The following is a 23,193-nucleotide window of genomic DNA, read 5'->3' on the forward strand; positions in this document are numbered from 1 at the left end:
ATCAATATTAAATTGTTAACTGGACATAACGATGTCAAAAAGGCTCAATTAAAAAAAGAAAGGTCCTGTTTAACACTCTAATTGGGGATGACTAATTTAATTTGAAGACGGCAAACAGCCCAACTTTAAATATTCGTAAGATCCCCGAACTCTGGCTCTGCAGTAACAACTGCCACTTCAGCGTAAATCATTATAATAATTTAACTAGAGGACCCTCGCCGAATAAAGTCAACTGTGAAAGTTTTCCGAAACCAGACGCGGTGGGTAAATGAATGGGGGCAGACGGCTGGACATCTTCAGACCGAAAAACGCCAAACGCATTTAAGTAGGAAACCTTGCCAAAAAAGAGAAGAAAATCCAGAACAGGACATGCCTGGATGCCTAAACCTTGTGGCAGTTTTACAGCGGTGTTGGAACTTCTCATAGTCTCAAAACGAAGGCTAGAAAAACAGCAGTTTTTTTAAAGTTTATTTAAAAATCCCATGGCAACAACTTTGCCAAATCAGTTGCGAACTGACCAAATAAAAACCACACAACTTGCACCAGCAATAATAAAATCATATTTAAAACTTTCGCACAGAAGAAAATAAAATAGATAAAAAAAGTAGTGACATGGAACGAAGAAAAATATGAAAAAGTAGCAAGAACTTGCTGCGTTTCCATAACAAAACTTTTGCGTTAAAAACAGAAAAGTGTTTTGAGCTACTCGACACTAGGCAAAAAACGACAGGAAAAGTGCAACAAAAAAAATCACAGTCTGAAAGTAGCCAACTAAACTTTTATTAAAATTGTAAATATTTATCAACATTCATAAACCACGGCTACCACAGGAAATGTGGCTGTATGGTGCTGCATAATGAATACTCTGGTAAAATGTCAAAGTTGTATAAAGGAAGTGCATTCTCTGAGAGCTTGGAAGAAATAAGAGCGGTGCCACGATGTTTTATAGAATGTGTATTCAGTTCCTTAGCACATCCGAACTCATCTAAAAATTACTACGTTTTTAACCAAGCTCCTTCTTTGACTCCCATGTCCTTCTATAATTACTTCTGTAATTATAATCAGGCAAGCCGCAGCATTGATAATTGGACACAATGGGAATTTGATACATTTGATACGCCTCTAGTTAGTGCAGGCTCATTTAAGTTCCGGCTTTGGCATGGTCACAATATCCTGCTCAAACAGAAACTACCAAGTGTGTGTATCCGTGCTCAACCCAGATCTCAAGCATTTTCCGCCCGGACGTGAAAAACAAAAGGGGGAAATTTGCATTGCATAAAATTGAGGCGAGCGGATGTTTAACATATGTAATTTTTGACAAACAGCGAAGCGAGCGAAGTGCGTAGAAAGCGCGGGAAGAAAACTGACAGCGGTTCGTATTAATGCAAATTAACGGGGCGTATGCATAATATTTAGCTAAGCCGCAGCCAAACGGAGATGTACGTACGAGCGAGGCGGCGAAACTTAATTAAAAATATGCGCGCATAATTATAACTATATTTAGCAAGCAACAGCCACATGTGCATTAATTTCGAATGCAAAACGAAAACAAAAATGCCCTGGAAGCAGCTGCACACAAAAGCCCAGCGCGAAAATGTATGCTACACTCTTCGTCCATGTTTTTTTATCCAGTCCTTCACTGTTAGCGGCCTCTGCTGATGATGATGATCCTGTGCCGGGTTTTGTCAACACGCCGCCAACATCCCATCCCCATCCCCATCCCCATCCTCGTTCTCGTTCTCGTCCTGGTTCTGGTGTCCTGATGAGCGTCAGCAGTTACCGTAAATTATTTTATTTATATCGTTAGCCGGACGGGCGGGAAAACTGCACCCAGCTAGCTGTCTGTGTGCTTGACTTAATAAAATAAATTTAGAAGCTGCCTGGCTCGTGCAGATCGCCACCACACCTCCCCCCTCACACCCCCCGCGCACCTATTTGGCGAAACGGCAAAATGTGCATAATGCCACTGTGTGTGTGTGTGTGTGTGTGCGCTAGCTTGCCGTTTATTATTTATGCATGCTGTGCAACATTTTCACCCAGCAGCTGCACAACAAACGCGAAATCGTGGCACGGCTGCCTGGCCATCAGATTTTTTTCACTTTGAGCTCTGCTTTGTTTTTGGTGTACAGTGGAGCGAAAGAGGCTAAAGAGTGATTATAATGGTTTTGCAGCTCGATAGCTTCGTTAGATATCTATTGTTATAGTTAATATATTCATTACTCCATTTATAAAACAGAAGAAAAACATTCAAGCTGGCATCGCTCTAAGAAGTGAGCACAAAACTGTTATCAATAATATTTAAATATTTATTAAATATTTCCTTTTTATTGGCAACCTCGACGTGGAGTTTTTACACAGGTGATATCGCCGGAAATGCTGATCATCGCCACCGTCAGGGAAACCGATTCGGTTGAGGTGGTTGAGTGCTAATCAAAAGTAAGGTAGTGGTTTTGGGCTATCGGAAAATACTGCCGAACAAAACACAATTTCGATGTGCTGGATAATGTCTACCATCCCAATTGTGCCAGGAATGAAGCCACTTTCTCGGAGAGACACTCAAATTTAATATTTTAATTAATGAAGAATAGGTAAAAAAGATAAAAGACCACTTGCGGGTTTTTATAACCAAATTAATTTTAATTTTCTAGACACATAATTTTGCAATTAAATTGGCTGTCCAAAAAATAGCTGTGCAAGTATTTGTGCTCTCCTTTTTAACAATAGTTTTACGGAATTAAGCTTGACAACAATTTGCAAATTGCTCGCTAACCGACCACAAAATGATTCCATTGGATATATACATATTTCAGGCGTTTTGTACAATGTATTTATTTATACCTATGCGGTTTTATTTTCCTGAATCATTTGCCATTTATCGTTTCGTTGGTATCGGTTTATGCTTTTATTGTATCGCCCACAATTGTTGGCATTTAGATAATCAAAATATATCACAATATTTTCAATTTAATTGGCCACACAAAAGCAATAAAGCAAGAAAAGCGCAAAAACATTAAAAAAGGTCTAGCATGCTGCAATTTGATACAGCTTTTATTTATATTTTTTATCTGCTTTATTTTTAAAGCAAAAAGCTAAACAAAGAACAGGCCATGCAGCTTTTTAAATTTGATAGGGCTTAAAAGCTGTTATATAATAATAAAGCATCATTAAATTGTAAGCGATTAAATTTTTAAGACTGTTATTAAATGAATCCCTAAAGGCACAAAAATAGACTGATAAATGGCTTTAAAACTTCAATGATATGGCAAAATATTGTAGTCACAACAAAGACGCGGCAGTGAAAATGCACAATGTATCTAGGACGACCTGCAGCAGGCAGGACAATATAATGCCAAGGAAAAGCAATTCCTTCTTCCCCTATGTTCTCCAAGTTTTATTATTTTCTGTTATTTTCCAGCCAGCGTCCTTTTGTACTAGCACTAGTTTAGCCCACGAGCACATCATTAAAAAAATGGAGAGGTCGATTTAATAAATGTGGCTGGCCAAAGCAAACAGAGGACGTCCAAAGGATACAGAGGCTCGTATCCTTGGGTTTCTCATTGTGGCGCTGCCAAAAATTAAAGCTAGTTCTTTGGTCAACATTCCGCTGCACCAGTTTGTGCTCCTGTGGTTGGCGAAGCAATTTACAAAAGTTTTTCCATCAAAAATCCGCTGTCAGTATAAATATCCTTAAAATAGCCAACACGGCTGCTAAGCGGACACACACACACACACACATACACACACACACACCACAGCCAAACGCAGGCACACTCAGGAGCACATGGATGATGAAGGATCCCGGCCGCTTCCTGGTTGCCTGCACTTTGCTCCTGCCTGCAGCAATATGATTTATGGATGCATGTGCTGATATATGCCATGTGCCTCCTGTCTGTGCCCCGCCCACCGCCGCCCCATCCACAGCACGTACGTCTATTGTTGGCGCCGAAAATTATGCTACAAAAATTTTTCTCTCTCCATAACTTGCTGCTCTCACACACGCCTGCAGATTGCACTTGTGTGGGGCTCATCTATTTGCAGTTCAAACAAAGAGAGACGTGTTGCCAGCACATATACACACACTCACACACAAGCTGTGAAATCAGAGCCACTTTAAATTGAGCATGTTACGTAGCATGGAGCGTCAGAAGGACCCTTCTCTACCCTCTACCCAAAACATAACTCCACTGGCTTACCGGCAAAGTGATGTGTTCACTATTTCTTTATCCTCTTGCCTCTGCCTCTCTCTTGCACTCTACTCGAATGTGGTCCTTTTGACAGCAAATCTGTTTAAATGTTTGAGATGCGATTATTCCTCCTTCTATTGTAAAGTTACTGTGCAAAGTTCTTGATTTTTTCAAGCCGGCTTTGGTTGCCAGTCAACGTTTTTCGGTTAAATGTTTGCGGAAGTAACATATCAATAATCTTTTGTGGAGCCAAATTCGGATATAGAATGAGGATGTTGTAAGTCAAATATTATAACTTGATTGTCGTCACAAAAACTTTAAGATTACAGCATATACCCTTTAATATAATATGATTAACTGCCATCTGGCACGCTTACAGCCAAAAATATCTTCAGGCCAAGCAGGAAAATATACAAAAATCACATATTTTTATGCATGCAAAACACAAGAGCAATCGGCAAAGGAAAACGTTGAAAATAAATCCCAAAAATCCGTGTACTTGTGCACGTTGATTGCTTGGTCCGTGATGGAAAACCTGACTCCCCTGCCATCTCGAATCTTCTGAAATCCTTTTGGCTGCTTTATCGATCAATCGACTTGCATTTACAATTCCTTTCGATTTTGCTACAGCCACTTTATCAATTTGGCCAATGAAATTCAACAGTTCTGCTTTTAGTTTTCATTCCTGTTTTGGTTTCAGTTTACAAAACGGAAAAGAAAAAGTGGATATAAATCAAGTGCAAATGCATCATTCATCGCCGAGCAACTGCGAGAATTGGACGACTTTTGTGGCTGTCAATTGTTCGATTCGAGTACCTGACTGCCTGCAACCAAACTGCGTTTCGATAAGAATTCAATTAATTGGGTTGATTGACTTAAATACTGCAATTATGGTAAACAAGCAAATCACTTGACCTCCCTTCATAATTTGTGCAATTATTTAATGTTGTTTTGCTGTTTACTTGTCAAAACAATGGTTTGACTGGCCAACTGCTAAACGCAAACAGCTCTTCAACACGATGTTATTGTCAAATGAGAAGAAGTTTATTAAACCTATTTCAGTGTTTTGCGTCAACAGGTGTTATCAATCAGTGTCGCTCTTAAGAACTTTTTGTGAATTTTTTCCACATTTTTTTCCATTATTTCCATGCAAATTTGCTAAATGTGTGGGCCACTTTGAAAGCAACTCACTATTTGCAGATCCATATTAGTTTTACTCAGGCAAAGAGAAACGTATTCCATGTTCAAGCAATCACATAGATTTATTAGGCTGCAAACGTGTACGCTTATGTAAAATTGTGGCCAAACAGCCACATAATTATCCCAGTCACCTGTCCAAAAGTGCCCAGCCAGCAACTGTTGATGGTAAGTCGATTACCCAGTGATATTCAATGACTCGGGGCGGTGGAAGGAGTGGATTGATGAGGCACCAGTCTTTCACGGACCTGTTTCAATCTCTGCCGAGTCCTTGGACGCTCTAACGAGTTCTAAAACATTTCGCCCAGCTAAACGAAGCTCAACGCACTGAATAACAAGTAGCTTTCCCAACTCGCACATTTTTCCATTTTCCATTTTCCGTGTGTCCTTTATCCCATTGGCTGCTGCGGCTGGAGTTGCGGAATCCTGGAGCAGAAGCTGACTTCAGACGAATCGAGGCGGCGGGACTCAATCTGAATCCTAATAAGGTGCAGATTCTGTCGGTCATATGCGGCGTATACTTAATGCAGGTCGGGCTGACACGGAGTTTCGGCCTTCGGGGGCAACTAATGAGCAGCTAAATATTTGTTGACAGTCCGAATTCCAGCTCAACGCTAATTAATAGCTTTGTAAGCTACACAATTTGAGAGCCGTGTGCGGCTAATAAATTCGCCATTGTCAACAAATTAATGTGACATTTTATTTATTTGCCGTGCTCATAATTATGAATAATGCATTTTACATAAAGACAAAAAACACTTGCGTAATTTAAATCCATTTATCTAACCTTGCCCCGTCGTTGAACTACAATAATTATTCCCGTTTGATTCATTTTTGCGTTTGTATTTTTTTACACCACTTTCTCCCATTCTGTAATGCTTGCATAATCCCTGTGTTTGCTCTGCTAACCACAATCGCTGTGAAAGTACAATTTTATTTACTTTAATTAAAATGGATTAGTTTTCCCATCACATGCGTGTGCATATGGAATAACTTTTTTCAGTCAGACTCGCTCAAATATTTAACAATTGCAAATTGCTTCAAGTTGTAAACATGTAATAATTATAAGCAGATAAGCAACCAATTTAAATAGGTAAAGCATACATCAAAATCGGACCAAATTGGACAAAACGAGATCCAGAACCGATAAACCTTACAAAGGCGAAGGATTTACCCAACGGAAAGGGATAACAAGAGCCAGGAGCAAAAACAAAAGCGCGTTGATGTATGATGTTGCCAATTGTTTGAAGTAAATCAAACGGCACGGAGCTGGGGAAAATGGTTGTTATGGAAGGGATGCCTGGGAGCCGGATAAGTAAGTGCAAGCCAAAAGCAAAAGGCACATTCTGTGGTCGAAGCCTCAATGAGGCTGCAAAGCAACCGTTGCCAATGATTGCCATGTCCTGGCAGGTCCTTGCGCTATCGGGCTTTATGCCAGTTGCCTTGGAACTGGCCAAACAAAGCGCATTGAAAAATTGCCAGGAATATTGTAAGCGCCCAACGCCGGACACTGCCGGCCAAAAGTATGCGCCCATGTCCGTGTGTTGACAGCTCCATAAGAGAGGCTGCCATACGAGTACTTCTGTTGCCCACCGTATCCCATTTTTCGGCCCAGTTTGAGCCCACTTGGAGCTATTCAATCAGCCGACAACTCTTTCGGGCTGTGGTCAATACTGTGAGAAAGGGACACAAATTAGTGAGGGCAGGCAAGTGCCATCAATTAACTGGAATTCAGATCGATTATATGTCGCACATTGGCATGGACAACATTTAAATGAAGTAAACACTTAATGCGAATTTATGGCCCGCAAATGTCCGATTCGGAATTTAAGCGCGCTTCGCAATGAAGAATTTATGGTTTTCGCCCGCTGTTGTGGCCACAATTTTACATGGAAAATCTAACTGCAAAGCTAAGTCCAATAGAACTCAATTGAATCATATTTCTTGGGCTTTGCGTTTTCTAGACCCTATAGACAATACATCCTTAGTTGCAGTCATGTATCAATGTGAGAGCAAGGGCGCTCAAAAATATCTGCGCATGAAACATTTTGGCCACCATTTCAAAATTAGCACAATTTGCGCAGAGCTGCAAAAGTTTGTCAGCGGAAAAAAAGGCAAGCAAAAAGTTAATTAAAACAAAAATTACGGACAGTGGCCGGCGGTCGTTTGGTGGTGCCTGTGCCGCAGCATTATCCGTGCAGCCAAAAATGCAGCCGAAAAATCTGCGCGCCATCTAAAACAAAAATTAATTTTTGGGCCAGGGAAAGTTTTTATTCCCCTCCCATTGTTGTTGCTGCTGCTGTTGTTGTTGTTTTGCTGGCCAGGCGAGAGTTCGCATTGTTTTGCATATTTTATACGGCGGAAGTGTGTTCGTCCCGCAACGGCGAAGGCACTCGCCATCATTGCTGCCCCCAAAAAAGTGGAAAAAATGGTATATGCAACACGCAAATTATGCAGGCGCATAAGACAAACTTTCTGTTTTGCGGATTCGACAACCAGCGGGATGAAAATTAATACGAAAGCCAGAAAACGGGGTGCCCGCCCACATATAGCTGAGATCCAAAACTGCATCGGCAACTGGAGCACTACAGAGTAATTAAAAATGCAACCAATGGACGGAGTAGAAAATCCCCGAGCAACTTGTGCTGAAGGAGATAATATCGGACATGTTGCATCCTAAAAATGGGTGTCTCGTGCAACCATTAAATTAACCAGAATTGAAGTAAATAAAAAGGTAAAAAACATACCTAAAACTGATTAGAAAAGCTAACAAGTTTCTAGAGTGCAAAAAGTTGGAAAATTGACTGTATTTTAAAGTTACTTTATACATATATGTTTTTTAAATATATGTTCCACTATGTTGCGATAGAAATTGCAACTATAAATTCTTGAGAAGCTAAGTAAAACCGAACAACCTTACTTAATTCAACAAAATTTAAACATTTATTGTTTTCCTTCGTCACCTAATAATGGTGTACTTAACTTTTCCCAGGATTTTTCCGTATGAGGCATACAGCAAAGGGCCGCCGAATTGCAAACGCGATTTGAATGAGTGACGCCAGGACATGGCGATCCTTTCATAATGCAGCGTCCCCACTTTCCAGATTTGCCCCTGCAATCTAATAAAAGGAGTTAGCTTTAAACGTACCCTCCATAGACCTAAACTCACTTATATATCGCCGTTTACTTTCAGATTTAACTGGTGTGAGCAGGAGAAATAAAGCAAATACGTGAAATATATCGAAAATAGTCATGGTGCCTAAGTTTGCTTGCAGATGTGATACGTTTTGCTTCCCGCTAAAATCTTTTTATGAGTCAACAAGATGCATTCAAGATATTAATCGGCTGTGAAGAACTAATCAATAAACCGCACATTTTCAAGTTGACAAACTACCGATTTCGTGCTTTAGTTATGCCTATCTGGGCTTTCGATATATGTATTTCAAACTGGTTTCGACACTGCAGCGAAGATGCTGGCGAAACAGCGAAATACTTTAAACAAAATCAACGAAACCCGGTATCGGGCTTGGGTTCGATTTGATTTTTTTTCTGCCGGCAGTGGCGACAGCCCGAAAAGGCAAAACCAGCCCCCAGATATTCGGATCCCCCATCACCCCAAACTCGGCCACCTCCACATCGATCGATCTTGCTGACGCTGCGAGAGATCTCTTCAGTTTCTCGAGACGATCGGACGACGGACGACGCACGACGCATTCCGCACTTTGGCTATTTTCGTGATTAATTTCGAAGAGCGGAGACGTATTATAATAGAACCCATGTTCCGTTCTGTAACGTGAGTGCCTTATAATCAGTTCAAATCCGCGGAGATATTCAACAATTTCCGGCTATCAGTACACATAGCCTTTGTGTTTCCCTCCAAAAATAGGTCAAGTGCAGTGTTTGTGTAACCCAGTGGCCTGAAAAGCGATTACATTTGTATCCAAGTGCAGAAAAAGTGCTGAAAACTGACCGGACAAAAACATATGCTAACAAAAGTGCAGTTGGCGCAGTTTAGGAGCTACTGGTAGTGGCGACGAACACAGTTTTACGGCAACTCGGTGAGTGATTGTTGTTAATACTTAAATTTTGGACCAACACAAAAAAAAATATGAAATTAACAATTAATATATGTATATATTTGTAAAAGTTTTTTTCTACTATAGTTTAATGAGCATTTTATAATCTTCACTAGTGTTAAGCACTCAAAGGCTTGTTTGGAACGACAACTAAAAACCTAAAATATTAAAAAATTATTCGTAAATAATTTTTTTTAATAAAATTAATAACAAGTTAGTTTCTATCACCAATTTTAACACTTTTACATGATGAAACGATAATTTACATCATACGCGTGTAAGATTTAGGTTGGCCACATTTTATCAAAAATTTGATGGTGGGCGTTGATTACCCCAAAGCTTAAAAATGTATATAAATATATGCAAATAATGTAAGTATATTCGGTAAACATAATTATTTACGAATTTGGCTCTATATTCGTAAATGCTTACGTCGTATCCATTACCTTGTATTGTCAATGTAAAATTACATTTTTCTGCTTATCTGGCATCCCCCAAAAGTGTAGCTGAATTAAAAAAATTTGGTGTACACTTTCAAAAAAAAAATAATAACTCTTAGTTATTAAGGCTATATTCGTCATTATAAAAATGTTTGACCCACCAGCCAACCCCTCCAAATAAAATGATTAAAAATGTATCATCAGTTTTGGTATTTTTTAGGGTGTATTTGGATTCGACAAAAATGAGTCAGTCTTGTATACCAGTGAGCGCAAAGATGTCGAAGGCAAAGAAGGTTTTGGATGAAGCCCGAGAAACTCACAATCCTGAGCTGGACCTGGTCGACAAGGGCCTGTCGTCCTTCGAGGAGTTGCCCGGCCTGTGTAAGTATCAAAACCAAAGGATCCCGCAGAAATTAGACGCACATTTGAGTAAACAGACTGAGGTTACTCCCACGCAAAGTGGAGCCTCGCCCAGCTGCTAAGAAATATTCGAAATAAGTAATCTTCTATTGTGGAAAATGATATTATGGTGGCCATATTAATTCGACAGGAGTCTAATCGTCTTTTTAAACTGACACGTTTAGTGTTATTAATTGCGATGACGCCAGCATCAAAATATACATAAATCTGAGAGTACAGAACGTAAACAAACTCTGTAAATACCTCGAATAAGATGGAAAGACATGTAAAACATTTACTAGAGTGCCATGACTATGATTTTTGTACATAAAATTATAATAGGCTTCAAAAAATTATCTTAAAACTATAAAATTTTGAAAAAAAAAGATGCGCATGCCTCTGCGTATATTGTTGTCCCTCTCTAACTTGCAGCGTCTATACTTGTGGCGTGCAATCAGCTGTTTACATTTGAGCCCAGTGGTGAATTTACAGAGCAATTTGCTTCCCAACCAACATAAGCTTAAATTCTTATTTAATACCTTTTTTAACTTGCAGTCACCATGTCCAACATCACGCGCCTGACCCTGTCCCACAACAAGATCAGCGTGATCAGTCCGGGAATCGCGAACCTGCTGAATCTGGAGATCCTGAACCTCTCGAACAACCATCTGAGCGAACTGCCCGTTTCGCTGTCGTCCATGCCAAAGCTGCGCATCCTAAATGTGTCCATCAATCGGCTGAATAATCTTCCTCGGGGCTTCGGGGCCTTTCCGGTGCTGGAAGTGCTGGACCTGTCATACAACAATCTGAACGAACAGGTCCTGCCTGGTAATTTCTTTGGCATGGAGACACTGCGTGCCTTGTATCTGGGCGACAATGACTTCGAGTACATACCGAAGGAGGTGGGCCAGCTGAAGAATCTGCAGATTCTCGGTCTGCGCGACAACGATCTTCTGGAACTGCCCCGCGAGGTTGGAGACCTGGTGCGACTGCGGGAGCTGCACATTCAAAACAATAGGCTGCAGGTGCTGCCGCCTGAGATCGCCCAGCTGGACCTTCTGAGCAACAAGTCGGTCATGAAGATGGAGGAGAATCCCTGGGTCAATCCCATTGCCGAGCAATATCTGCTGGGCATAAGCCACGTAATCGACTACCTCAAAACGGAGACGTATAAAATGTGAGTGTGCCATAGATACATCCAAAAAAGTATTTCAAACTTATCGGCCATTTCCTTGACAGCATCTACAACCGCCACTTACAGGCAGGACGCAGTGGACCGCCGCCACCCAAAGCTGACAAAAGCAAGAAGGCTTCTCGAATTCGCGCATAGTGCATCTCCGCCGGAAGATCCCATGGAGCTACATACATACATATGTGTTCGTCTCGTTCGTTGTTAACCAAACTCGTTTTTGTATACTAATTCATAAGTATTTGTAAACTAATGCGTATTTCTGCAATGTGCCTTGACCCTTAGTTTTACTAATGAAAATAAAAAGATATATAGATACATATAATTTATGTTTTCTTAGCGGTTTCAATAGGGATCCTCTGCGCAAAAGTCTATAGATAAAGACACGTCTATGTATTTTATAAAATAGTAGGTTTTCTTGTTTTTATTATCTTTTTTCATATTCATTCATCTCTTTTAAGAAATTTGTTCATAATCATAATTAATTAGTTTACTTAAAGTCAATTAATTAATTCTTTATTTATTTTAATTAAATTAATAGTTAAATGTTTTTTGTTTTTGTTCTTTGTTTTCTATGTTTGAGAAAAACTAAAAGCATAGTTCTGCTTTGTTCGCTTTGAGTTTGTTTCGTTTCTTTGCATTTTTCACTTGTCAATTCGAATTGAATACATACTTTTATCAATTTATGTTATTTGAATTATTTTGTAAACTTATTTCGCTTTCTCTGTAGCTGCAATTCAATTTTAATTTATTCCTTAACGTATATTTTAGTATTTATATATTTTTTATAGTTTATTTACAAGAGTTAAAGATGTTCTTTTACGAAAAAATTGGCGGAAATTCAAAGAAAAATTTAATTTTTTCATTCAGCAAATTTCTCAAAATAATCCCGTAATCGATTGCAAAATAAAATGAAGAAAATTCCATGGCTGTACGATAAGTTGTATAAGTCGAATGTGAGAACGGAAACGAACACAAGGTATCCAAATGTAATATCAGATAGCTTTTAAGCTATTAATGTCTTTTCGTGGAGCAGTTCATCAGTCGGGACTCCGTGAGTTGCACGATTTATTGTTAAGCATGCAAATGAAACACAGACAAAAACAAAAAACATAAACTAGTAACCTACGAGAGTACAACAAAGTAAATTACAAGCACTCGTAGAGTCATATATGCATGACCCACGCACTTTAAGATACGTACTTAAAAATGAAGTTATGTTGGCAGATATACACGTACATGATAGATAACATTAAACATAATCAGTGGCGGTCTTGCTACCAGGTTGCTAAAACATAAAGCTTTAAACCTAATACTAATAAAAATTGACAATAGAAAATTGTACCTAAGATAGTAAAAATATATGTAATATAAAAATTAGTTACTTCGTTTGCTTTTTTCTGCACAAGGAAAATGTAAACGGAAAACAATCAAAGCCACGTTCGAAAGTCATACAGAAAAATGCGTTCAGCAATAAATGAATAAGATTGGATTGTTTCCATCGTTTTTGCTTAAGTCTCGCTTCTTCATTTAATAGTTATGGTTTTTATACTTTTTGGTTTTCATGGTTTTTTGCTAGTTTACAAATGCAATTTTGACGGCTTTAAATAAACGTTTAGCCTTCGGTACAGATAAATACAATTTAAATGCTCTGTTGTTTCCGTTTTTTTTATAATGACGCTTAATTAATTCGCACTGTTTTGTTACTTATTACATTTTTTTGTACAAAACACCATTTGTTATTCAAGTGTGTAATTAATTTCGTATTTCTGCCTAGCGCTTGAAATCTCACCGACATATAGAATGCTTTCTCATACAATTAAACCTTACTTTTTCTTCATGTATATTACTTCTTTGTTGTGGCTGCTATTTAATAATTGTGTATGCATAATAAATATATGCATACAAATGTATATATGCAACTTGCAACTTTATATGTATTATGCATGTTGCCGTTTTTAATTACTTTTATTATTCATAATTTGCATTCGTATTTTCATTTCAATTTAGTTAATCAAAAATATCATTCACTTTTAGCTTTTTCTGCATTACGAAATTTGTCTCCTTTTTCTGTTATTTTTTCATTTTTTTTTACTGGCGGTTTTTCCCTTGTGGCATACAAACACTGTTTAAATAAAAATAATTAGCATAAAAATTACATTTACATTTAATTTGAGTTCATTTGATTTATGTTGTTTTTGCTTTTGTTGCTGCTTGGGCTGTGTTGTTTGCTGTGGATGCTGTGGATGCTGTTCCTCCTGCTGCTTGAGTCGCTTAGCCTTTGGCCTTTTGTGGCGCTCCATTGCTACTTTTGGCTGTCAAACCTTGCTGTTGTTGGGCGCCCGCGTGGTGGACTCATATTGGCCCCGCCCCAGGGCCGCGTAGGCGTCAGCATAGGCGTGTTGCTGCTGCGGCTCAAGTTGCTGCTGCTGCTGCTGTTGCAGATGATGTTGCTGCTGCTGCTGCTGTTGCTCGTGCAACGATGTCGGCCGACTAAAGCTTACTTGAAGCGGCGGCGGCGCGACGCCTACAAAAAGGGAACAAATTTGACATTAGAGAAATCCAATTATCCATAAAATTAATATTCACATACTTCATTAGTGCAGTTAGTACTTAAAGGAATAACAAATTATCATTTAAAAGCATTTTATACAGTGCTTTTTACTTGCTCAGATTCATTGTATATGTATACAATTTTTTTATAAGAGTATAAAATGCTTTTTCAGTGATTTCAAAATCACCAGAGGTAAGTAAAATAAGTTAAAAGTTATAAAACAACGTAAATGCACATGCAAACATAACAACAACAATACAAATCTTTATCCACTGTTGAGCGAACAAGTTACTACAATATATAGGGAGAATTTGGGACTCATTCCAGGTGGAGAAGGACAAATAGGATCAAAAAACTAAGGACTAATATACAAACAAAAAAAGTGAAAAAGGATCTCAAACCAAAGGAGGAGCAAACATAACAAACGGGGGGAGAATCACAAAAGTCATACCAATTGCATCGATTAAATGAAATATCATTATAATTTCTTTTTGTTTGTGTTTGTCGGTGGATGGGAAGCAACAACGCATACATGTAGATCGATGACTAGCAGCGGGCGATTCTATATATGGTTGCTGTTTTGGTTGATATTTTGGGTTCGGGGCTATGTCGTTCAGTGTTCTGTATGGCAATGTGATGGTTCCGCTCCTAATAAACGATATTTCGACGCACTGGCTTGACGGCCTTATCCTTGCTGCTGCTGCGACTGCTGTTGGCGTGGTGCTGCGATTTTTGCGACTTTGAGTCTTTGGCTTTGGCACTTTTCCCGCTCTTGCTCTTACTACTACTGCCCGCCCCCGAGCCCGATCCCGATCCCGATACCGACCCACTGCTGGCTGCCGCTGTGGATGAGTTGGTGGTTGTGGTGTTGGAGGTGTTGTTGGTACGTGATGATCGGGACTTATTGCGTGGTGGCAGTTCTGAATTTTTTTAAGCATTTCGCAAACGAAAAGAAAAACGACAAATTAAGTTTGTGGAAAGAAAAACATGGGGATAGGGGTGAGAAAATGGAGGAGCATGGCTGGGGCAAAACTACCAACTCAGGGCTCACTCTTTCTTTCTACTGGCGGGGAAAAGAGACACACACCTTTCGGCGTGTAGAACGCTTGCTGCGGCTGCTGCTGCGGCGAAATTGCCGGTTGCTGTAGTTGCAGTTGTTGTTGTTGCTGCTGTTGCATTTGCTGCTGTCCATTTGGCGGCGGCAATGGCAGCGGCAGCTGGGCCCTGGCCACCACTCCGCCGCTGCTAATGGCCGCCTGAACACCACCACCAATGGAACCCGGTATCGCCTGTTCGGCTCCGTACCCGCCATGAGATCGCGCTGCTCCGCTGGCGGCACCACTTCCGCTGGCTGTGGCCTGCGGCCGCCCACTGCTGGTGGATCGTGGACCTCGGCCATCACTCCTTCTCGCTTGATTCGCCGCCGCGTTACGGCTTGAATGGCTGCCGCCGGTGGGCAATGGAACGATTGAGTGACCGCCCTGATGGCGATCCCAATCGTGCGGATGCTGCTGATGGTGTGACCTGGAGCCACCGTGGCGACCACCGCCTCCACCGCCGCCGCCGCCGCCGCGACCATCTCCGCCGCGGGAATAATGCTGCGCCTCATGGGCCGGCGGCGGGATGCTTCGAGGACCTGCTCCTCGCTGATTGGGATGACGTTGCTGTACAAATGGAATACAAATTAGATTGCTTTTTACGAAACGGAGTGCGAAGCCTTACCATTCTGCGCAACGTGTTCATGGGAGCTCTCAGAGTTTCGCTGATTCGACGAGCTCGCCGCTTCTTCGGATTGGAACTGGGCGTATGCACGGCACAACATTTGATAAACGACCCCATGACCACAATAAAGGCCACTCCCATCAGAACCACTAGATACCAATTGTCAATGATCCACTCGGCCACCGTCTGCAGGGTCTCTCGGTTGAGCAACAAATTCTTCAGCCGCACCAGCGGACCATCCGCATCCACGGCGCGACACTTGAGGAACACATCGCAGTAGCCCTGGAAGTTATCGCAGGGCGAACCGGGCTGCAGGCTAATACCACCCTTTTGGATATTATATTTATCGGCAAACTCGCTGGTGCTGCGGCAGGTGGAGGTGTCATTGCCATCCTGACAGGCCAAGTCGCACAACTTGCGCTTGCTCACGTGCGGCAGCGTGGTCGAGGTGAGGAAGCACTTTGTCATATTCCAGAGCAGACATGGCGATCCACTACACTCGCCCCGGATGCACAGCGCAGTTCCATTGTTGCACATGGTCTTGTCGTCGCGATGTCGTGGCTCCGGACACTCGGCAGTGGTTCCGTTGCATGTGCTCGACCAGCTGCACTCCGTCTCCTCCTTGCACTTCTGGTGGTAGCTCGTCGGCACAAAGGTGCAGGAGTTGGACAGACAGCAAGGACCCTGCGATGGTGAGCACTGTGTCTTGGCGCGGCGCGTGCAGCCCTTGGCACTGGAGTTCAGCGACTGGTCGTACTCGCTGATCAGGCGCGGGTAGCAGCACTTGTCCTTGCACTCCTCCTCGTTGAAGCCGCAGTCGCATTCCTCGCCAGACTCCACGATCTTGTTGCCGCAGAAGGCTCCTTCCGAGGCCTTGAAGCAGTCCCGCTTGGTGTTGCCCACCAGCACGTCAAGGACGTTGGAGATGTTCCGAATGGAGCAGGGCGAGAACTTGGAGTTATTCGGCCGATCACCGGAGGTGGCACTAGCGAACATAATATAGTTGCCGTTGAGGCCACCAGGGCGACATTCCTGCGGGTAATCGTGCTGAGGATGGGGTAAATTAAAGTTAGAGGTGTACCACATGTAAGCAGCATTAGGATTAAGAGACTTACAGGTGACCCAAAGTTGTGGCCAATCTCGTGGGCCAGCGTAAGCTGCGACACCTTCGGCGGCACCCGACTGTTGTAGTTGACAAAGGTGATGATGCCCGTGTTGAGCGATCGCTTGGTGCTCTGGTACTGTCCACCCACCGTTTCCGTGTACGTCTTGTACTTCTCGCAAATTCCACCTGAGGCTCCCGAAGCGCTGGCCACCCAGGCCAGTCCCAAAGTTCCACCAGTGAAATCTCTGTAGGAGGCGTAAATCATTAAATAAATCGGAATATTCTGGCTAAGCGAATAACCAACCTGTAGGTGAACACGTAAGCCAGACAAAAGTCCGAGTGGTCTTCCAGGGAATGGAGATTCAAAAAGTTAGAGACATCCATGTGCTCATTGCAAAAGGCGTTGTGTGGGCCATTGTAGGAATTGCGACAGGCCGAATCGTCATCGATTTTAATGCGTTGCACCTGGAAAGGAGTTGGGTACATTTTTAGAGTCACATAATCTTTAATTTTCTAAAGTTTCTAAAACATATTTTTTTGTAATTTTTTTGATGTGATGATTCAAAAACATTAAGAAATGTCCCAAGGCTGAAGTTCTAAACTCCCTAACTCAAGTTATATTAATCGGATTTTGGAGTGGCATACAAATGCTCTAAATATTTCTGGCGCAATTTTCTAAAAATCTGCATTTAAATTTAGAAAATTTTTTTTTTTTCAATTTTTGTTGTCATTTTTCTTATGTATGTTGTAGAAATTCGAAAAAATTAAAAAATGTCCCAAGGCTGAAGTTCTAAACTCCATAACTCAACTTATCTTAATCGGATTTTGAAGTGACATACCTCTAAATGTTTCTGGCGCAATTCTCTAAAAATCTGCATTTAAATTTAGAAATTTATTTTTTTGTACCCGTTAACCGTTTAACTTTTAACCGATATTTCAGAATATTTTGAAATTGCAGTCGGGGAACTCGACTATAGCATTCTATCTTATTATAACTTGACTGGTTAACAGCCCTCGCACTCACAATTTACTTTAATATGTCGACGCCGTTCTACAATTAAAAACCCCATGAATGCGACAAATTGACCCACAATTTATTGATATGCTTTATAATTAACACAATCAATTAGCCGCGGGCAAAACGGGAGGAGGAACTATAAGCTGGGGAACCCAGCTGGTGCTTTAATATACGCTCCACTAAATTCCTGTACACGCATGGTTTAACCAGCTACCAATGGCCGCATGTGGTCAGGGATCCTGAGAGGCGGGTCCTGCCGCTTTGTCCTTATCGCATCATCATTGTTTGTCCGCGGAATTGCCGCTGTATGTGGGTGGGTGGGCGTTTGTGTACTCACCTCAAAGCGTATGTTGCGATGCTCGGTGCGTCCGTCGAACTTTGTGTTGCGGTAAATGTAATTAACGGCCGTCACGTGATGTGCAATCAACGATGTGATTTCCTCGCGCGTTTTCTCATCCACCTCGTACTTGCGTCCGCGATCGTGCTGCAAACAAAAAGGAGCACGTGAAATTGTGTTGACAAGAATTAACGCCAGTTTCGGATTGACAAGTCTACTAGTCAAATGCAATAATTGATTAAAACAGCCACTTATAAAAGTGCCTTAAGTTTACGTTTCAAACTTGTGGATTAATAAGTACTTTAACATTATTGATCATCTAGCATAGTGCTTATTTTAATATGCTTTTATAAGGAATTGTTTGTTAACCGAACAGGTAGACAGATTTAATTCACGTGGAATCACATGACTTATATTCGGGGGGTGGAGCGGTAATCCCAAAGCCGCAATGCGATGAGGAGCAGAAATGCGCCTGACATCTGTGTAAAAGGACCTCTACCAACGCCCCTTTCATCTGGAGCTCATCCAATCCAATCCATGCCCACTCCCACAGACGCCCACCCAGCAACCAACTCTGCGCAAATATATTTGTATAAAAATGCAAATTCAGCTAAGCCCGTCGAATATTTCAGCTGAAGTTTATAAGGTCTTATGCGCACACCCGAAACATGCGGATCCAGCAGCAGCTTTCCACCGATTTTGGCTCAAAAATCAAAATGCCGCGGGGCGCAAGAGACAAAAGCAAAGGCGATTGGAAAGATATGCGAAATGTGATGAAGCCGATGTCCATATACCCTTGCAAAAAAAAAACACTAAATGTTGTTGAAAACTGTACTAAGCATTAAGTTGATTTCACTGGCAAATTTATAGAAAGTAGTAAATATTTTGTCTTAACAGTTTTGTTTGGTGGTACAAAGTACATGTCTATCTCTAAAGTCTCATTACCAATTAAGTAATAATTCATCACTTGATTTAAATTGCAATTAAATTTTTTTAGATACCCAATCTTGAAATTTTTAATGTAAGCTGCTTAGCAAATTTGTTACGCCCCTCGCGAGGATTTGAAAATGAAGGGCGGCAAAAATCGCGATATATAATACATGGGAAGGCGAAGGAAGAGTGAGCGAAACAAATGCGCGAATTATGCAAAACTCATTGCAAATAAACACACGTGGAGTTGAGAGAGGGATGCAGAGGAGAAAGCGAAGACAAAGAGGATGAGGAGGAGGAGGAGAAGGAGGAGGCAAGGACGAGGGCGTGAGCGGAAACGGAAATAGGGCTGGCACTCCGTTGACGAGGATGTTGACGTCGACATCATCTCGCGTACAATGCGAAAAAATGAACGTAAACATAAAAGTGTGGCGAGAGAATGGCTCTAAATGCGGAGGGCGGGAGGTGGGAGGTGGGGCGATAGGTGGGTGGTGGAGCACGGTTGCGGGCCATAACGGTTGATTGCATACGCTGTACGCGCTGAAGGAGGTCAGCTGATTGGATGATTGCTAAGCCCCATTCGGCCTGCAGATGCCCCAAAAAGTAGGCAACTCCGCGGAATGCGACAAAAGCGTTCGCCAAGTTTATGGAGCGTGAAATCCGCTGAATAAGTGGGTAAACAAATTCCCGATTGCACCAATATTTTCTTAAAGTAATGCTATTATGCTGTTTTACCAAAATGCTGAAGTTTTAATAAATATTCTTTTCATTTCAAAATTTTTTTATTTAACTTGTTGAAAGAATTCGAGGAATTTGCACTTAAATTTCGTTTTAATTGAGCAAAAAGCAAAAACCTCTGAAACAATTATTTTCACTTTGCAAAACTTTGTCAGATAAATGTATTGATTTGCTCCCCTTTATACATACATGTATTAAATGCTTTAAAACGAATGAACGAACAGCAGAGCCTTCAAATTATGGTGTAGGGCACCAGACAACATTTTGTTTATATATTTCTTTGAAAATGGAATGTAATATCAAAAATGCTTAACAACTACGGTGTCTACGTGGCCCCTGAAATTCCCATTCCGGAAACTTTGAGTCTCTCTTGTTTTATGTGCACTTGACTTTCATGGGAAGTCTGCTGGCTCGTAAAAATTGCTAAATTGATGATTTTTTCGTGCTGTTTTGTTTCAGTTTTTTAATTTGGCTTTCGTGCGCCTAGACTGTCAACAACACGACTGCATTTTATACTATATACTAAAGTCAGGCAAGCCGTATATTTATAAACGTATGATTAAGCACAGTCGGAAGTAATATATAAGTACAACTTACAAGAAGACTAATCCCTAAGATATGCCCCCTGAAAATAGTTTCAAAACAGTTCCCTTGAAGCTCATAAGAAATATCCACAATACTCGTAATGCAAAATAGATTATGCTTAGGTACTCACGTCAGCGATGCCTTCGCGTATGTGGCGCCATATCAACGGATCCGTTTGAATGTAGAGCGAGCAGGTATTCTTGTTGTCCTCGCGACCGCGTCCAGATCCGCCGGATGAGCCCCTATCCCCAGCACCATTGTCGGTGGCCCGACGGACGCGCTCGTGGACGAGCTGATGCCAGTCGGCCACGTTGGCGGATGAGCCCAGGCGACGTCCGGTCGATGGATCGTAGAATGCACCCTCGGCGAAGTTAGCCTCTTTCGTGTACTTCTGGTGGGGATACTTGAAGTCCTCATCCCCGCTGATGTAATTCTTGGGCGGATGGGGCTGCTGTTGCTGCTGCTGCTGCTGATGCGGCTGCTGTTGCTGTGGGGCGGACTTTTTGTGCAGCTGCTTCCGGTGGAGCTTTTGGTAGTCCTTTGACATGGGCTCCGGCAACTCTTCGACGGCTGAATTTTGTATGTTCTCCATCCACTGAGAGACCTCATCCGTAATGCCACAGCCGGCCACGTGACCTGCAAAGAGGAACAAAAGCGTAGAATGAATGAGGGAAGTAAGCTCGCCAGCATGGACACAAATGAAAAAAAAAACATTAAAGTCGGAATGAGGAATGTTAATTTGCTGATGCAGCTCGCCATTTTGGGGCATCCCTACCAAATGCTGCCAAATTCAATGGCGCAAATAATTTATGACCTACCAAGTGAAAGCCACAAAAATGTAATTAAAAGCAGCCCACGCAGAATCGATACGCGAAAAAAAATGTTAATGCAAATGCCAAAGTGAAATGTTTACGTAAAAGTGTAGTGTAGCTTGGAAAAATCGCTGTGCAGACGCAAAGGTGGGGCATTCTACTATTTATTTATTCTTTTCTTTTTTGGCGCCCGCTGCACTTTAAGAGTATATCAACAATTATATTTACAGCTTTGCCAGGAGCTCCTGGTGGGGCATTGTCTTGGCCAGCGGAAACTGTTAATAGCCGCTAGCCGGTAATGAAAATTTATTGTTTTATTGTTTAAGCGCAGTCAGAGAAACGCGGTCTGCTGCTGCCTTTTATCCACAATGCGGGGACGCGTTTTGTACGCGATTCGCTGGCGTTTTTCCCCCTCATCGCGATTGTCAACATTAAATAAACCGAAAAAAATAGCAGGGGGAATGGGATGCAACAGGGCGGAAAAGGGAATAAAGTACTGTACCACAGAGTGGTGCACATTTTTAAAAGCTGCGCGAGTTTTATGGTCTCAGCCATTTACATTCATTTCCAGAATAATCTTCTGAGTTACGAGAGCTGGCCGGAATATCTGGGGCAGCGAAACGAATTTTAAGTTGAGCTAAATGAATAAAATTAAACGCCATATGGAATTATATCATAAATGTAATTTCCTTTACGAGTATAGCCTCGGGAAATCGATTCAATTAACAAGTAGAACGCATTTTATTTACTATGTTTTTCATAATTAAGATTTAATGCTACTGAAAGAACTGTTGTGAACCGCAATTAGCTGTATTCGGTATTTAAGAGCCTATTTTCTGTTTAAGGCGAAAGCACCAGTGAAAGTGCACTATTTCATGAAAATAAATGAGCTGAAATACATTACTTTTAACGCACTTAAGCAAGGAATTCGACTGTAGCAGCATCGAAGGCACTGCACTTTTCAGTAAACATCATTTATGCCACCCGCCTGGCTGCTGCTCAAAAATACTCTCCGCATTCCACGAGGATCCTTAGAGGACTCTTTCGGCCAGCTCGAAAGTCATAACAACAGGGCAACAGGGTGCGGTTCCCCTAGTTGTTGCCGGCACTCTTTTCTTGGCACCCGAATGCCAAGGATATTTATCCTGGCTGCAAAACAAGCACTGCTGTCCAGTTCGCTCCCAGTGGAAACGACGTTGCAGTTGCAGCTTTCAGTGGCGCCATAAATTTTTATTTGGCTGATGCCATTGTGTCAAGAAAGCGGGGGCGGCAGGGTGCTGTTGCCATTACCATTATGCATTTGCTTATTCTTCTTCGTTTTCTTCGCGCTCGCTTTTTACTTGCCCATTCCCAAACTGTTTGTCTTTATTACAAGGATTTTGGCGGCGTTGTCGTACTTCAGTGCAGAATGGCAACGTGGCCAAGCACGCGACCACCGCCAAAATTAATACACTGCAAGAATATTAATCGAAATCAAAGTGATGAATAAATGAAAGTGGGAGAATGTACACAATGAAAGAAATGTGTTCTCAAACGGTTGCAAGCAACTTTAACTGCTTTAATTTGTTAAGTTACATAAACATAAAATTAACAAGTTTGTGATTTTTAGTTTTGCTGTAGATTGTAATAGACAGAAGATTTTTCAATGATTTTCACTTCTAAATTGCTATACATAAGTGTCAAAGTATGTAATCAGAAAACAATCCACCTAACACATATAATATATATGTAACATAACAATTAATATTAAAATCTGATATTGCCCCCTTTTCATATGGTGTTTTGTTCAGTGCAACGGTTCGTGGCTGCAGGTGGAATGTTTCTCCGGGCAAAGCCGTAGCCATAGACATAGGAGGCAGCCACTAAATACGTAAGCCCTCGAGAAACCAGTAAAGCCGCAGCAGGCA

General features: G+C 41.5%; 2 protein-coding genes across 5 annotated transcripts in view; one reads left to right on the forward strand and one right to left on the reverse strand.

The window, feature by feature from the left end:
• Positions 1 to 8,876: 8,876 nt before the first annotated feature.
• On the forward strand, positions 8,877 to 11,807 carry LOC6540773 (ras suppressor protein 1). 2 transcript variants are annotated; one of them, XM_001969560.3, is made up of 4 exons: positions 8,877 to 9,439; positions 10,118 to 10,278; positions 10,852 to 11,473; positions 11,536 to 11,807. In XM_001969560.3, exons 2-4 carry the CDS (start codon positions 10,140 to 10,142, stop codon positions 11,624 to 11,626), a joined length of 852 nt encoding a protein of 283 aa, XP_001969596.1. In that variant the 5' UTR covers positions 8,877 to 9,439; positions 10,118 to 10,139; the 3' UTR covers positions 11,627 to 11,807. The 2 variants fall into 2 exon arrangements, with proteins under 2 accessions (XP_001969596.1, XP_026835083.1); XM_026979282.1 differs by having other exon boundaries at positions 9,029 to 9,439; positions 10,102 to 10,278.
• A 1,627-nt stretch (positions 11,808 to 13,434) lies between these two features.
• Positions 13,435 to 23,193, reverse strand: part of LOC6540795 (disintegrin and metalloproteinase domain-containing protein 10) — an 81,033-nt gene continuing 71,274 nt past the window's right edge. The window contains exons 6-12 of one of the 3 annotated variants that reach the window (XM_015159467.2): positions 20,605 to 21,110; positions 18,222 to 18,368; positions 17,171 to 17,331; positions 16,877 to 17,111; positions 15,762 to 16,808; positions 15,127 to 15,703; positions 13,435 to 14,012 (exon numbers count right to left, since the gene is read on the reverse strand). In XM_015159467.2, coding sequence (XP_015014953.1) covers positions 13,804 to 14,012; positions 15,127 to 15,703; positions 15,762 to 16,808; positions 16,877 to 17,111; positions 17,171 to 17,331; positions 18,222 to 18,368; positions 20,605 to 21,110 — 2,882 coding nt within the window. In that variant the 3' untranslated portion in view covers positions 13,435 to 13,803. Of the gene's footprint in view, positions 14,013 to 14,611; positions 14,960 to 15,126; positions 15,704 to 15,761; positions 16,809 to 16,876; positions 17,112 to 17,170; positions 17,332 to 18,221; positions 18,369 to 20,604; positions 21,111 to 23,193 lie in introns of those variants that run through there. The other 2 variants (XM_026978231.1, XM_001969561.3) reach the window with 2 other exon arrangements.

This window comes from Drosophila erecta, unplaced genomic scaffold (genome assembly GCF_003286155.1).
Source record: "Drosophila erecta strain 14021-0224.00,06,07 unplaced genomic scaffold, DereRS2 tig00000055-arrow-pilon, whole genome shotgun sequence".
Classification (NCBI taxonomy): domain Eukaryota; kingdom Metazoa; phylum Arthropoda; class Insecta; order Diptera; family Drosophilidae; genus Drosophila; species Drosophila erecta.